At 39.1% G+C, this 15304-nt stretch overlaps 1 protein-coding gene across 2 annotated transcripts; it reads right to left on the reverse strand.

Moving 5' to 3' along the window:
- Positions 1-1758: 1758 nt before the first annotated feature.
- LOC139133228 (tRNA selenocysteine 1-associated protein 1-like) lies at positions 1759-15049 on the reverse strand. 2 transcript variants are annotated; one of them, XM_070699719.1, is made up of 10 exons: positions 14884-15049; positions 12689-12786; positions 9047-9146; positions 8107-8156; positions 7131-7234; positions 5914-6061; positions 4973-5210; positions 4500-4533; positions 2050-3338; positions 1759-1903 (listed from the first exon to the last, which is right to left on the reverse strand). In XM_070699719.1, exons 1-9 carry the CDS (start codon positions 14905-14907, stop codon positions 3196-3198), a joined length of 939 nt encoding a protein of 312 aa, XP_070555820.1. In that variant the 5' UTR covers positions 14908-15049; the 3' UTR covers positions 1759-1903; positions 2050-3195. The 2 variants fall into 2 exon arrangements, with proteins under 2 accessions (XP_070555820.1, XP_070555821.1); XM_070699720.1 differs by having other exon boundaries at positions 4500-4530; positions 14884-15048.
- Positions 15050-15304: the final 255 nt, after the last annotated feature.

Here is a 15304-nt window from a genome sequence, read left to right on the forward strand (position 1 = left end):
TAATGGTACATGTCGTAGTTGACAATGAGTAGAGAAGACGTTTGACGGGGAAAATAATTGCATACAGTCTTACATTCTGAGAAATATCACGCAGCCATGTACCATAACCTTTGATGTTACGCAGCTAACGTTACAAGCCACAAGCTGTAATTTTTTATTTTTTTTCGATTTTTTTCCCATTTGTATGTCCATTGCTAGTTTTTGTTAAAGCATGTTGAAACATCAACTATGTAGCTTTTCAACACAGCTTCTATTATACGAGCAACATGCACTGTTACTGTTTATATTTTAATTCTAGTCCGGACCAGAATTTACTGGTCAACAATAACATTGCAGTTTACACATGCACAGGCTGAGTTGACACGCTGAACACAGTGTGTCTCAACATGCTTTGGCGGGTAGAACATGTACAAGAAAATGTGGTTGCTCATGACGATATAATAAACAATAATTATGAAAAAAGTTACAGCTGTTGGTCATATGTAGTCCGTACCGTGTCTTGTCATGAAAATTGTTGTTCCTTCACCACCACATTGTCATGTCGTTTGGATCTTCACGCACAATTTATTTAGGGTAGAATGTGCCGTGGGACAGATTGTCGAACTCTCAAACTTTTACAATTATTTTCTGATATACCACTTGTGGGGGGTTCATTGTAACGCTCTTGCAGAAAGGAACTTTCACCGTCTTAGTTTTTCGAATATCCAAAATTTAATTTTTCCCACCATTGAGTAAACACAGGGTTGGCGGCCATTTTGAATTTCAAATATTGCAAAATGTTGGGTAATTTGTTTCCCTAGTTCTACACTTTGCACTGAGACCCCCGATTTTTATTGTTGATTTGGCAATTAAGAGAATGGTTGAAAGTTTCATAGAGGAAAGTTTGAGCAAAAGTTTAAGTCTTTACTTTCGAGGTGCATACTACCTTAAAGCTACTGCTGGCCCGTAAAAACTGCTGTATTGTCATGTACTTTCAGCACATTCATAACCACTTCCCTTTACCGATGACTTTCTAGCGTTTGGAGGAATGATTGATTTACTAGGTAACAAAGATGTACTCGGGTTTATCTATCAAAAAGTACTGAGAACAAACGGCAGAGTCAGTTTTTTCACCAGTTCTTAGGGTATTAAGGTCTGTAGATTGCACCTGGGGGACAGATATTAGACTCTCAAACTTTTACAATACTTTTTCGGTCTGCCACTTTTGGGGGTTCATTTTGAAGCTCATAGAGTAAATAAACTTTTCACCGATTTTTTTGTGAAAAATTTTCCCGGTGGCAGCTTTGTGAATTTTTGAAGTGCGTAAATATTGTAATTTATTTCTTTTGTACAAAATTTGACATGGTAACCCCTGATTGTCGTTTTTGATTATGATAGGGAACGAGGAACGATTTAAGGTTTCCTTGTGCAACGTCTGATCCAAAGTTGAAGTCTCAATTTCAATGCACCAACCTTAAGAGAGGAAATTAAATCTGGCACAGAAACACCACTTTTTTGAATATATTTCACAATGGAGAAGGCAACACCACAATGGAATTTTCTTGCAGCTCTACTTGATGGATTGATGGATTTAGCTAAAACTTCAGAAGTCACGGGTAGTCCGCCTCTACCCTAATCAGTGATACCAACACAAATATTGGTTCAATTTACTCACACTTAAATGACATGCCTTGACCTTGGTTGATGACCTTACTTGCAGAGGTCAAGATAAAAAGGTCTTGGTCACAGGTTCAAGTACACTGACATCTTGCACTAACATTTGTTTAAACATGCATGTACTTTAATGGTCACTTGTTAAAAATTCATGAAACAGAATTCAAAAACGTTTTTACCAAAACATATTTAAAGCCACATGGCACAACACATACAATAATGGCTATTATAAACAATGTACGTTGCTGCTCTTAAAGCCCCCCTCAATTATCAGATTTATCTAATATAAATATTATTTACTTGATGGAATATTCAATGGAAAACAAAACAACGACAAACTGTTAATGGGCTATTGACACATTCGCTAATGCAAGAACCTGGATTTGAGAAGGGCGCCTTTAAAGACAGGCGCTGCCTTAGAAGCAGTTACCTGACATGCTGAAGGGCATTCTTTGTTGGATCAGAGGGTTGGGCAGAATTTGGGCAATTTTTCTTACCTGGTGGCACAGAAATTTACTTTTTGTGCCAAGCGGAAATCTTGAAAAAAAAGCACAATGGGAGAAGTGCGGAATTCAGGGGGGTTGTGCTACAAAGAGGGGTACAGGGGTTGTGATGTGGAGGGGATGTAGTGCACCTTCAGTGGTGAACAGAGGGTAAGCAGGGAATGTTTCTGTTTTGAAGTGGATTGGAGAAAACCAGTATGTAGGCAGGGAAGGTTTAGGATTCATAGCAACAAGAGAGTGGTTTCACGGCTTTCACTTTCCCCAAAGATTTTAATTTTGCTTCAAATAGAATAGTCTGTTTAAAGACAAAAAGCCTCAGATTATGTCCCAATAGAGCCTATTTGGCTGCCCCTAAGAAGATGTTCACTTTTCCTTTTTCTTAAAGACAATGAATCCCATAGAAACTGCCTGTACAACCAAGTACACTATCTTCTTTGACAAAATTGTCCGATTATGGTCTGTGAGGGCGCTCTTCCCATTGTCCTGTATCATAGAAACCACATGAGATTTCCACATGTGTGGAGCTTCACTTTTCCCCTACTACACACTTATCAAAAGGCTAGCTAAACATCAACTGAAAATATGTATGATAATTACTCTTTTTTGTGGAATAATTACCTAACAAATAAATAAAACAATTAAATTTTTCCTTTGAAATTTATGTCGTGGTCCCCTATAATGCTGGACAATAGATACTTTATGTATGGCATGCCACAGTTTTGGCTCACTGAAGGGGAACACAGTAGGGGCGTTGTAAAGAAAGGCTGCAGCTGCAACAATCAGAGTTTCCAAGTTGCGGGGGTTACTAATCTTTTAATTTGATTTATAACTGTTCTTTAGCAGGTGAGTTTTTTCTCTATCCCAGAAATTGCGCCGTTGTGTACGAAAATTTTGTGACAGACATCACAAATGTCTATCCTGTCGTAGTGACACTGGTTGAAAACTGATTTACCAAAGCTATACACGTCTCTTGCGTCTATGATGTCACGGAGCAAAGGTCATGAGTACATCTAGTGTCTGTGATGTCACAGTTCAAAGGTCATGACTTGGTGGCGACTGGAATCTCTGACATGACAGTGTCCAATGGCTGCCATCTTGAACTCTCTATGGCTTCATACAACTCTTCACTCTTTGTCATGAACTCAGTGTTCAGTTTGTCAATGTCCAGTGGCGGATCTGGATCTGGTTGAAAAGAAACAAACCCGGTCATTTTAAGGTAGAATGTGTCTTGGAGACAGATGTTCTGACTCTCAAACTTTTACAATACTCTTTTAAGGGGGCGCTGCACCTAACACAGCATATATTGCTCAAAAATCAGTTTTTGGGAAATATTTATTCAATTTAATTAATTTGTTAACCCAAGATTAAAATATCGGTTGGGTTCACCTTGTAGCTTGCCAAGCAGTCAAAAGTTGCGTGATAAAGAAGTGTTAATTTATGCAAATGTATTTTCTGACTTCTTTTACCCTCCCAATTTCAAAATTTCCAAAGAATTTAACTCCACTCTGGCTGGGTCAGAGTTTCTGAAATTTTCACATTATATTCTTTAAATGCTATATAACAAAACGACTATTTTGTTCGGCATATAAAGTTCTTACATATTGAATAAGAGGAATTTTAATTTTGTTTATCATGATTTTAATCAATTTTTTAGAGTGTCAGTCTTTAATCCCTTGCCATTTTAGAATGAGGATGGAAAATGCCAAATAAAATAGTCGTTTTTTTCTACATGCGCTCTTCTTTCAAGTGAAATATTACATTTCAGAAAATAGCGTCAAATTTTCGACTTAAATTAATTTTTATCATGACATTAATACCAAATTTGACCGCTTCATTGCTACCACTGCCATCCTTCAATGCTTGTGAGTGTGTCATCGCCTGTCGCAGCCCCAGCTTTAGAATTTCTTAATTTTGACTAGAGTTTGCAACTGTAAAACTTATAAAGTTATTCTAAGGTAATTTTGGACTGAAAAGAAAGCAAAACGCATCAATATATTTTCTTTGAGGGGATTTTGGAGGTCGACCACCTCTGTATTTACAACAATGTACTCATACTGACCATACAAAGAAAGCAATTTCACAACAAAAGAATATGCAAACTATGCATTGTTATGTAAATTGGTTGCCTCTAGGATTTTCCAAGCTCCGGAGAACAAGTACTGGGTAATAAATTACACGGTAACCTATCATACATTCTATTCTGACTTCTAATTTGAAATCCAGTCATTCTCCCTTTCCATATCTTGTATTTTCAACACTACTTCCATTGAAGCACTTACAGTAATGTCCTCATCAAACCATTTACACTCATGGTATATTCATCTTACGGTATGTGAAACTTACCTTCTACAGCCTCATGGCCATCATCATAGCTCTGCTGAGGGGAAAACAAAAATAAAGTTTATAAACCTGTTGCAACTTCTGTTGACAAAATCGTGCTCTCTGTGTCCATAATGTCTCATTAAAGCATTTTTCTTCTATTCAGCAGAATGTTTTATCAAGTGATGGTATAAATCATCAGATTGCAAGGGGCTCCTCTCTATTTTGAGAGCAAACCATGCACGAATCACGACTCATGTCATTCTTTGATGGATGTCCTACAAACCAGACTCAGTAGTTTCAGCTGCATCCAACTGTTGTACGACAATGACTTCCAAGTTACAGAAGGATAGTTACAATTAATGTGTAAGCACATAATATTTGTGCACAGTGTCCTAATTTTAATCAAACTTATAATTTTCACAGCTGGTAAATTTTAGCTGACAGCCGGTAGTGTTTGCAAGCAACATCCTACATTTCTACATCCTGGTACTCACCCCTCCATGTTTGGTATTCTGCTGGTAATGATAGGAGGAATTATCATACTGCCCCATGTGACCATAGTTGTAGTACCCCTGTGAATGTGAATGGTGAGAGGCACCCCCTGGCATGGGTTGCTGTTGGTAGTTACCCCACGCTGAGTAGTAGTTCTGATACTGTTGTTGGTATTGCTGGTAGTATTGGCCGTACTGCTGGTGTTGTTGTTGATGCTGTGATTGAGGGTTGTGTTGAGGTCTTCAGAGAGAAGAGAATAGACGCAGAAGAGTCATCATTTTTGGTGAGAGTTGATCAGTTTTACAAATGTGCAACTTACAAGAAAGTAACCTTTCAGGTTAAAGGTATACAGTCACCTGTAATCTAAATATGCCCATATATGGTCAAAGGGGCGTTCCTTGGTATTCAAAATGCCCATGTGGGGGCGCTGTTTTTAAAAAGCGGCCACCCACTTAAAATCTGTGATTGGTTATATTTTCTCTTTCCATGGTAACTGTGGCAAAATTGAAACAGGTGACAGTATACCTTTAAGTCATTTGATGGGCCAGTAGCTGTTACTTTTGATGATTTTTAACTATTTCTTGTTTTGTACCTCAATTGCACATTCTTGGTCTACTCGTAAAGCATGATGAAACACAGTGAGTGGTTTGCATTGAACCGTTGGCAAAACAGGAACTAGAGACATACAGTCTAAACTGAGGAGTTGCCAACTCTGCCTGGTGTAACTATAGTCTAGCGGTAATATTATCAGTCAACCACAAGTAAATCAACTCCATGAAAGCTGAAACACTGTTTAGACGGAGGTATCTGTCAAATATGTGACACGCAAACTCTAGGCAGTAAAGGTATTTACCAAATCACAGTAATTGGGTAAACATTCATCAAACAAAGATCACTCCCACTGCATGTCAGTGACTGAATGTGCATTTTAAGTCACAATTACCGTTTTGGAGTGGCACGGGCCACTCTGATTGGTTTGCCTCCAAGTCCAACCATGTTGTCCATTTCTACCTGGGCCCTTTGCTGCTCTTCTTCTGTTGAGAAACGGACAAAGCCGTACCCTCTAGAGTTGCCTGAACCATCCAGCACCACTGCAAAGGAAAGAGTTGAAGAAGTACAGTGAATATTGTGAAAAAAATTATCAATTTATATTGCCATATTGTTGACAGTTTCTGATCAAGTTTCATACTATATTTTTGGGGTCTCTGAACTCAAGTGACAATTTCCCATCAGTGACATTATAGTCAACATCTGCCTAAAAAAAATTGTTTTGTGGTCAAAAGATGCAGTGTTATTGCCTAACCAATAGGTTAACCCCTGAATTCAAATGGGAAAATGGTACAAACAAAACAACATGCAGAGAGTAAATAGAATTTTGTGTATTCCTGTGAAAATGGTTATTTATACCACTGTGAACACAGCGTCTTCCATAAAACACAGCAGAAGTCAAAGTATGACATTTCATCCACCATACTGATGATGAGTCTATGCTATGTGTGATGGTGCTGTGGAAACACCTAGTACACAGCAAATTGCAGCTATGTTATTGAACATGGAATTTGAACTTGTAAAAAGTTTACTTATCTTTTCATTCCCAGTAAAAAGTCTTTCTAAAAACTTATTTACAATATGGTATCTGTTTCTCAACATTCTACGATATATTCGCACACTTCTATCATGCTTTTAGTTCAGTGTAGCAGTACTACTGCAATTTCCATGTACTTTGTGCTTTCAACATCTCACTTACACCAAATGTCAAATCCTATTCAAGGGCCAGTGGTGGCAACTTTTTTGTAATTTTTCTCTATTCTTTTTAATGTCAACCAGAGATTCTTGTTCTTCTCCCTAAAACCATGTTGAGATACACAGTATTCAGCTTGTCAACTCAGCCTGTACATGTGTAGACTGCATTGTTATTGTTGACAAGTGAATTCTGGTCCAGACTAGAATTCAAATGTGAGCAATAACAGTGTATTTTACATGTACAGATGCTGCATTGACAAGCTAAATAGTTGGTGTTTCAACATGCTTTTGGAAGTAGAATAGAGACAGGTAGTTGACTTACACAACAAAAGAAGTGAATTAACATCAAGAGTTATAGCTGCTGGCCGTTTTTAAGGATTTCAAAAACAACTAGTACAAAAGTTTGTGGGTACATACCTTTTGCTGCCTTGCAAGACAGGTATCTCTGAGCAAAGAATTCATGTAAAGCGTGGTCTTCGACTTCAGGAGTCAAGTCGCCGACAAAGAGAGAAAACTCAGGCCTGCAATTATGTAGAAAGTACGGTATGTCTGAATATATGTTCCAATTCTCGGGTCAACCGACGACCTTTTGCAAATCGCCCATGTTCAGGAAAAACAAATATTTATTTTTCGAACTGCAGGGGCACACGGGCAGTGTTTCCCTCCAGTTTTCTCTCCCAAGGGGGTAATGTCCCCCTGTCCTTGACAAATTTGGGTTTTGATTTAGATTGGGAGGGGGGGGGGAACCATGATAAATTATGCAAATTAAATTATGCTAAATAAGGTTTATAAAAGTATTCACACATTAAGGTTGAAGTGTGGATTAAATATTAAATTAAAAGCATCTCCTCTTTTTTCTTCTTGTTGGTGTAGGAGATGTTTATACCATTATAGACCGATATATTAGAAACTTACAACGATCGTTCACACTTTGTTCATAGAGTTCAGACACAGTTTTGTGATCTGGAGGCAAAGTCTGTGATGTTACATCATGGGCACTAATCATGATGTGGAATGCCACTACTCTGTGTATATCAATATCTCAAGATCTCATTGTTGGGATGACATTGTGCGTGTTTTCGATAATTTTAAGGGGGTTTCAATTAGTTATTTGGCATCCAATATATCTCTCAGATAATGATGAGATGCTAGTGGTTCTAATCTGGAATAAGAAAGATGCACGGTGTTTTGAAAACTCATTACCCCCAGGAAATCATGTGATGCTGGTAAAGAAAATCCATGTGTACTAACACGTATAGAAATACAAATGCTTATATGCGTGTTTGTGCATGTTGTTTTGTTTATACCATGGTCCATTCGAGTTCTGGGTTTAACATATCAGGCAATATCTTTATTTAAATTCTATATACAAAAGAACCAAAATAAAACTTACGATTGATAGCTATGTCCATAGGCAGCATAGTTCAGCTTGAATCGCTTTGTCTAGGTGAATAAACAAAAACACAAAATGGGAAATTATTGCTTCCAATATCATGAAGCCACTAATGAGGATGTCTATGACTCCATTACGGTGAAAATCAGGCATATTCTTGAGGTCAGATAAGGTGTGAGTATTGTTAGACTTCAGAAAATACCACAATTGCAGTCAGTACACTATTCATCTATCTTGCAACAAGGTAAAATTGAATGCCTTTAAGGATAAGACAGAATCTGAAAACAACGACAGAAAATGAAATCAAATATGTACGAATTCAGGTTTCTCCACAAGGGGATATTTAGGGGATGGCCACCCCTCTATTTTTTGGAGTAATCTAATCGTATGTTAATAATTGCACTGTTATTTTAAATGGCAGGATGGAGTGTTGTATGTACATGATGAGGATTAATCATCGCATCCTGTACATTGATATTCCTTTAACACAGCAAGAAGGGTGACTGTCACCGGTATAAAAGTTTGCCGAACCAAAGTTAAATGTCAAGCAATTAGTCTGATATTGATAATTTCTAAAGCTGAGTGTACAAAGGGAATGATAAGCTACATTTGTGAGTAGTTATGTGCATTATTAACCCTTTGAGTGCTGTAATTTTTTCCCACCAAAATTTTAGTGCAACATTTTAACAATTTTTATGAATTTTTCTGCAATTTTTTTGATAATTTTGGACCAAATGGACATCACATTTCATTGGCTACAGATTTTTATCAAAATTATGGCAAAAATTTGAAAAAATTTGACTTGGGTACATTTCATTAAAGCGACAAAAGTTGACTTTGGCACTCAAAGGGTAAAGTATCAGCTTGTTCAGTGGTACAGTGTAGGGCAGTATAGCATTGCTGAAGTATATATTGAAAGCACGCATAGCACTTCACTTACTGGATATGTGTCTGGAACTGGTTTGCCATTGTACTTTCGTAGCACTCTCTCTGCTGTTTCTTGATTTCCAAAATCAACAAAGCAGTAACCTTGTAGTGACCTGGTGGAAAAAAAAAATAGTCTAATATTGACCTGTCAAGATTGAATATTGTAACTTATCATATGTACATGCTATGCCTGTATTGCCATTCTCCTATTGTTTAGACAGTACTGATATGAACCCGTATTTTAACATGTTAAAATACGAATTATATTTTGATTGTAACCGAACTACTTACAGCTACTAACATGTTAAAATACGAATTATATTTTCACTCTAAACAAACTACTTACAGCTACGTGTATGCGTGACCTTTGCTGGTATGCATGACTTTCGTTGGTATATGTACATATAAAACAGCTGAGAGAATAAGACAAATGACAATCAGAAACGTCATTATGATTATGGATGGTCAAAATTTTGTTGTTTGCAGTCAGTTAATGGGCACTGCACTTAGGCACAAGTACAGTTGTACCAAAAACATACAAACGAACGCATTGAAAATTTGTATCATTTGCCGACACCTGTCATCGTTCACGGCCGGTCCCATACGGTGCAGTGTTTTCATGTCGTCTATGCTGCTGAAGATTAAGATACCAGTTGACAGTGCATCATGATAGAACTGCTTTATGACAAGTTTCCTGTTGATGAGTTTAAGTATCTAGGTGGTGAATTACATCGTTTACAGCCATAAATGAGCCACAAATATCCAACCGCACTGAAAACACTTGGGACAGACAAGGTTGAAGGTGCACATAATATTTCCGATTTGTATCTGTCAGTGAGATTCACAGCTCATGATCGTGTCTGGTGGCACTGATGCGGGTTTCAGATACAATGTAAGATCTAGGGAAAGTAAAACTTTTGTTTAGGTTGTTAAAGGAAGTTTAATTCTATTTAGGCAACCCAGGAACGAAAATATACCAGCAGACGACGGAAATACCTTTGAAATGTTTTATTCGTACAGTAACAAAATGACGAACAAGTTACGACACTACAGCTTAGTGTACTCACTTCATGTTTTTCCTAATCCGCTTACAAATTCCTTTCTAAGATGGTAAATTTGACGTCTGGGCCGGGACATGTATAATTCTTCGAGATAAACTGACTGGTACAGCTATTATAGCCACTGTGCATTCATAGATGTCGCAGAGCTGCTTGCTCTATGCTCTCAGCTGTTCATACTCGATTGAGTTAGAAATCAAATGCTGGCGTGGTGCGAGTATTTTGACCCGATTTTGGCAGCCTCATAACTTTCACGCAGGGATGAGGTTATGTATCAAAACATGAAAACACACCCATTTTACACACTCCTGCCTACTGTAATACATCCGCCGTCATTTTAAACTAAAAATAAATCTTCTTCAAATTGTGAAAACCTGTGTCGACATCGTAATATTTATTTTCTTCATAAACCCTCCTTTGAAGTGAAATTGCCCATTAGCGGAACAATATCAAGAAGTGATACGGTTGTCATCACTCAGTACAGCCATGAGCAAGCAAGATCGATTTCAATTGGTTTCAACACCAATTTTGGAGCATCCGTAAGAAAACAGTCATAACCAAAGCATGCATGTATGATAAAGTATAAACGGATGTATTGTCCCCTCAATTGACCATAGCAAATGATGGAAAAAACACTCCCACATTGTTAGAGGTAGAATGTTCCTGAGGGACAGATATTTGGACTCTGTAACTTTTACAATGGTTTATACTTTTTCAGTCTCCCACTTGGGGGGGGGGACTCATTTTGAAGCTCACGGAGTAAACTAAGTTTTCAGCTGCTTATTTTTGTGAAAATCAAAAATGAATTATTTTTTTTTCTGTAGAGTTAAAGTTGCAATATGGATCAAAATTGTCCATTTTTTTTCGTAAAACTAAAGCAAATAGACCATACTACGTTGAAGTACTCTTCTTATCTAAGCCTCTTACCAATCCTGACACACAAACACGTTCGTTTTGATACGTTGCGGCCGCCCAGAAAAGCTGTTTTGTAAACAAACTTTCAAAACAAAAACATTGCCGTTTGTGCTGTGCACGTGACAAGTACCACCAAGAGTGATGACGTCTCAATAGAGTGCACGTTGGAAGGGCGATGTTGACACAATGACAGAACTTTACATATATAATGATAATTTATTGTAAAATTTGCGTTTACCTAACTTTGGTAGCATAACAATGTTTCAGAAATATAAGTATATCGATATGATAAAGTACAGCTCTACAAAAGATCGTGTGATTGATTTTTCTCACCCATATACATGTATGTTAGTGCCACGCGGTGTGCACCTACTGTGTACGTTCGATCGATCGAGCGTCCAGACCACGTACACCGATCTTGCTTGTGTTCACCGCGTGCCTGAGAGCGTTTCCGCAAACCTCTCCCCGTTGCATGTTGTTACATTTTTCATATTAAAAGGCGAGGTATCTGCCCGCTATATTTATTTGACAGCTTTGCCCACTTCAGTATCATCCCCACTGCAGTAGTTCGGCAACTGTCTTGCCCCTCAGTCTGGTCTTCCATGGCCATGTCAGCGCGTCAATCGACGCGTTGTAAATGAGACTACGCCATCAATGATGGAGACTGCAGGTTTTCTTTGCTTCCAAAAAATGCATATTTGACCTGAAGGATATAGATTATCGATGAATGCTAACAGATCTAAGTTATTTCCTTGCGGAGGGACTACGGCCCGGTTCACATTACAAATCCTGGGGTCCGCACGATGTTGGTAGGTCGATGTTGCCCAAGGAAACACCGCTGGCTAGCAAAGTTGATCATCACACAGTGGCGACGTTGGTGTTTTCGCGAGAAACTGTAGACACAGTGTGCCTCCTCGACGCGGTGCAGTAGTCGTGTGTCACTCTTTTTTCTGGTTCCATCTTTCGATCTGACCAAACAATGTTTATTTTGCCGACATTTTTGGCTAATTTCTTCCATTTTTACTAGGCTGAATCAGTCAGCAGAGACCCAGGGCGCAGTCAGAGACCTGATCACCGCTTGCCCGTGAGAAGGCTAGCTAGGCATGTTGACACGATGTTGCAATTTCATAAACCGTTACCATGCACCAAATACGCATGCGTACATATTCAAATAGTAAAAATGACGTTTCAAATTCTGTGCTTTACTCTCGCAGACAGTACGTACCAAAACAGCAATTTATTCGGTAATTAAATCAATTTACTCAAATTAGAGCCATCCTCGTGTTCCTGTTAATGGTCGAATCTGCAAATGAAATTGTTATGGATTTTTCTATGAAGTTAAATCTTCGAAATGTGAAGGTCAATTCTGATCCATATTGCAACTTTAACATGGAGATGGCAGCCATTTTGAATTTCAAGTGCTGCGAACATCAGGTGATTTCTTTCTGTGGTACAAAATTTTGCATGGAAACCCATCATTATGCCTTGACTTAGAAAGCATGCTATATATTTTCCTTACAGAAAATATGAGTGAAAGTTTAGGCCTTTCAATGCTGAGGTATATACTACCTTTTACACATTTGATTTGGTCCCTCAGTAAATTATGATTCAGACCAGTGTTGTGTGGAAAGTTTGGATGTCTTTCATCATTTCTGATAAGATCATGATAGCACATCACTTACCCGGTGTATTTATTTTTTATCATCTTCACGCTGATGACACTTTCGCCGAGAGAAGCAAAGGCATTTGTGATGAAAGCTTCGTCCATATAGGACTCCAGCTTGAATGAGTGCAAAAAAGAAAAAAAAAACAGAATTAAAGAAAGCAAAACTGCAAAATATAGGCAAATTTGACAAATCATTCACTCGAGAATGTTCACTTGACTCGAGAAAATTTAATGTGATTGGTAATACCATGTATGGAAATGGGGTCAACTCAAGGAAATTTAAAGAAAATTTCCAGATAGTGAGTTTCGGCACCTTTGTTTCCTCATGTCATTATATAGAAATATGATCCAAGTATTATTCATTCATAGCGTTATCGACATATGATTTTCATTTGTCTTTTACATTTCCAATCATGACCATCCTTTCTATAGTTTACGTATTCCTAAATTGACCACTGCACATGAAAGAGGATATGTTCATAGTTGTTCATGGTGTATGTGGTATATCTCGATCTCTGGGTGTGTTGAATCAGTATATTTCTGTACAGAATTCCTGGAGTCATTGGCAGAATGTTAATATGCAGGGCAAGCTATCTTTATACTTGAACACTTGTGCAGTAATGGGGAAGGGTGTAATGCGTGAAGCGTCAAAGTAAAAACATCATGTCATACATTACGCCATTGGATTCAGGGGCTACTTTTGGAAGTTATATTCAGCTGATGAATTTGTTAAGAGATAAAGATGATAAAAAATCTGCCCCTTTAATTCTACGCCAATGGCAAGAGCGTGTCACAGACACAGTCACTCGTGAGCTATTCAGCTCTGGGACTATTCGCCCCATAGACGTGTGTACATAAGCGAGAAACAACCCAAGTCAGGACGTTCCCTATCATTCTCAAAATTCATACCTGGTACTTAATTTGCTTCAAAAACGCTCGTTTCGTGTGGTTTTCGGCCGAATTTGACGGACACATCGTCAAAACATAAGCGTGAGCAACATTCCGGGCACCTCTTGGGTACCTCCACTTTACTGATGTTGGCGCCGCCTACCCATGAGGGATGACTGGAATGTTGCTCACGCTTATGTTTTGGCGAGGTGTCTCTCGAATTCGGCCGAAAATCACACAAAATGAGCATTTTGTAAGCAGATGAAGTATTCGGTATGAATTTTCATGTGATTTTCGGCTGACTTCAGAAGACACCTCGCCAAAACATAAGGCATGAACAACCTTCCAGTCACCCCTCATGGGTACGCGGCGCTAACGTCAGTAAAGTGGAGGTGCCCAACGTCCACTGTGAGGTGACCGGAACGTTGCTCACCCTTATGTTTTAGCGATGTGTCCGTCAAATTCGGCCGAAAATCACACGAAACGAGCGTTTGTGAAGCAAATTAAGTACCAGGTATGAATTTTGAGAATGATAGGGAACGGTCGACGGTTACATGATAGATGAACTGGCTACTTTTCACGGTAAAATCGAATGTCGAAGATGACATGGTGGCACAATCCCTATAGAAATAGCCATTTCATTTCCTGACTTGGTTTTTCTCAAGCATATGTACACACGTCTATGGGGCGCATAGTCCAAGAGCGGAATAGATCACAGGGGACTGTGGTCACAGACTGCCGATAGGGCACCGTACGTTGCTAATTAGTGCGACAAGAAGCTCATGAAGCTGCAGCACAGTAGCTCGAGGTCAGACGACCCCAGGCAACAGATGTGTACTGCAGCTACCATGGATGTAGCTCTGCATGGCAGGGCTGTGTGTTACCGGCGTTATACGGCCTCCCACGACAGTGCGCCGTGGAAGCCGTATAACGCCGGTAACACACAGCCCTAGCTGCCATGCAGAGCTACCATGGATGTAGCACACATACTACCTCCTACTGCAGTATCTATTGTAGCTCGAGGTTTTGCCTGGGTAATTTGGGAACTCCATGGTGCAACTAATGGCACAGTTCTAGTTGACGTAGGTCGCTACAAATTGAACTGGGCTGCACATCTGGTACTCTTTCGTGTAACTTACTCCTAAGTACATGGTGGTACAAGCGAGACATCCTTCGATTCCTTGGTGAGTACGTACACAAATGAAACACCCTGTACACAGTACACGTAGGTCGGAGAAAGCCCCGAATCAGTCACAAAATGTAGCTTGTGAACAATGCATGCATTGGGATCCGGTATTTTCTGGCCAATAAAGCAATACTTACATCTCCCATCCATACGCTGCCCATTTTTCGCCCACGAGACCGACAAATAAATCTACGGAATCGAGTCGTAACCTTTCAAACGAGCAATGCTGTTGTTTGGTATATGCTCGCGAGCGCACATGCAACTTCCGCAATCAGATACACCACAGAAAATGATGACGTAGTACACAATCGAGGAAAAAGCTGGATACGCGACGTTTCCTCCAGTAACCTTGATACCGCTGAGACTGAATTTTTCGTAGTGTAACCCAGCACTCCGTTCCTCCTCCAAAACGAAGCACAAACCACAGTCGTTTGGTGGGCTATTCAGCTCTGGGACTATTCGCCCCATAGACGAGTGTACAGAAGCGAGAAAGTTTCTCGCTTCTGTACACTCGTCTATGGGGCGAATAGTCCCAGAGCTGAATAGCCCACCAAATAG

This window comes from Ptychodera flava, chromosome 5, assembly GCF_041260155.1.
Source record: "Ptychodera flava strain L36383 chromosome 5, AS_Pfla_20210202, whole genome shotgun sequence".
Lineage (NCBI taxonomy): Eukaryota > Metazoa > Hemichordata > Enteropneusta > Ptychoderidae > Ptychodera > Ptychodera flava.

Excerpts from the sequence above, each read along its gene's own strand:
- LOC139133228 (XM_070699719.1), bottom strand. The coding sequence starts at position 14,907 with ATGGGCAGCGTATGGATGGGAGAT. Across the intron at positions 5,211-5,913 it reads GCCCGTGCCACTCCAAAACG|ACCTCAACACAACCCTCAAT; the intron begins GTAATTGTGACT and ends TTCTCTCTGAAG. Across the intron at positions 3,339-4,499 it reads TGGCCATGAGGCTGTAGAAG|ATCCAGATCCGCCACTGGAC; the intron begins GTAAGTTTCACA and ends CTTTTCAACCAG.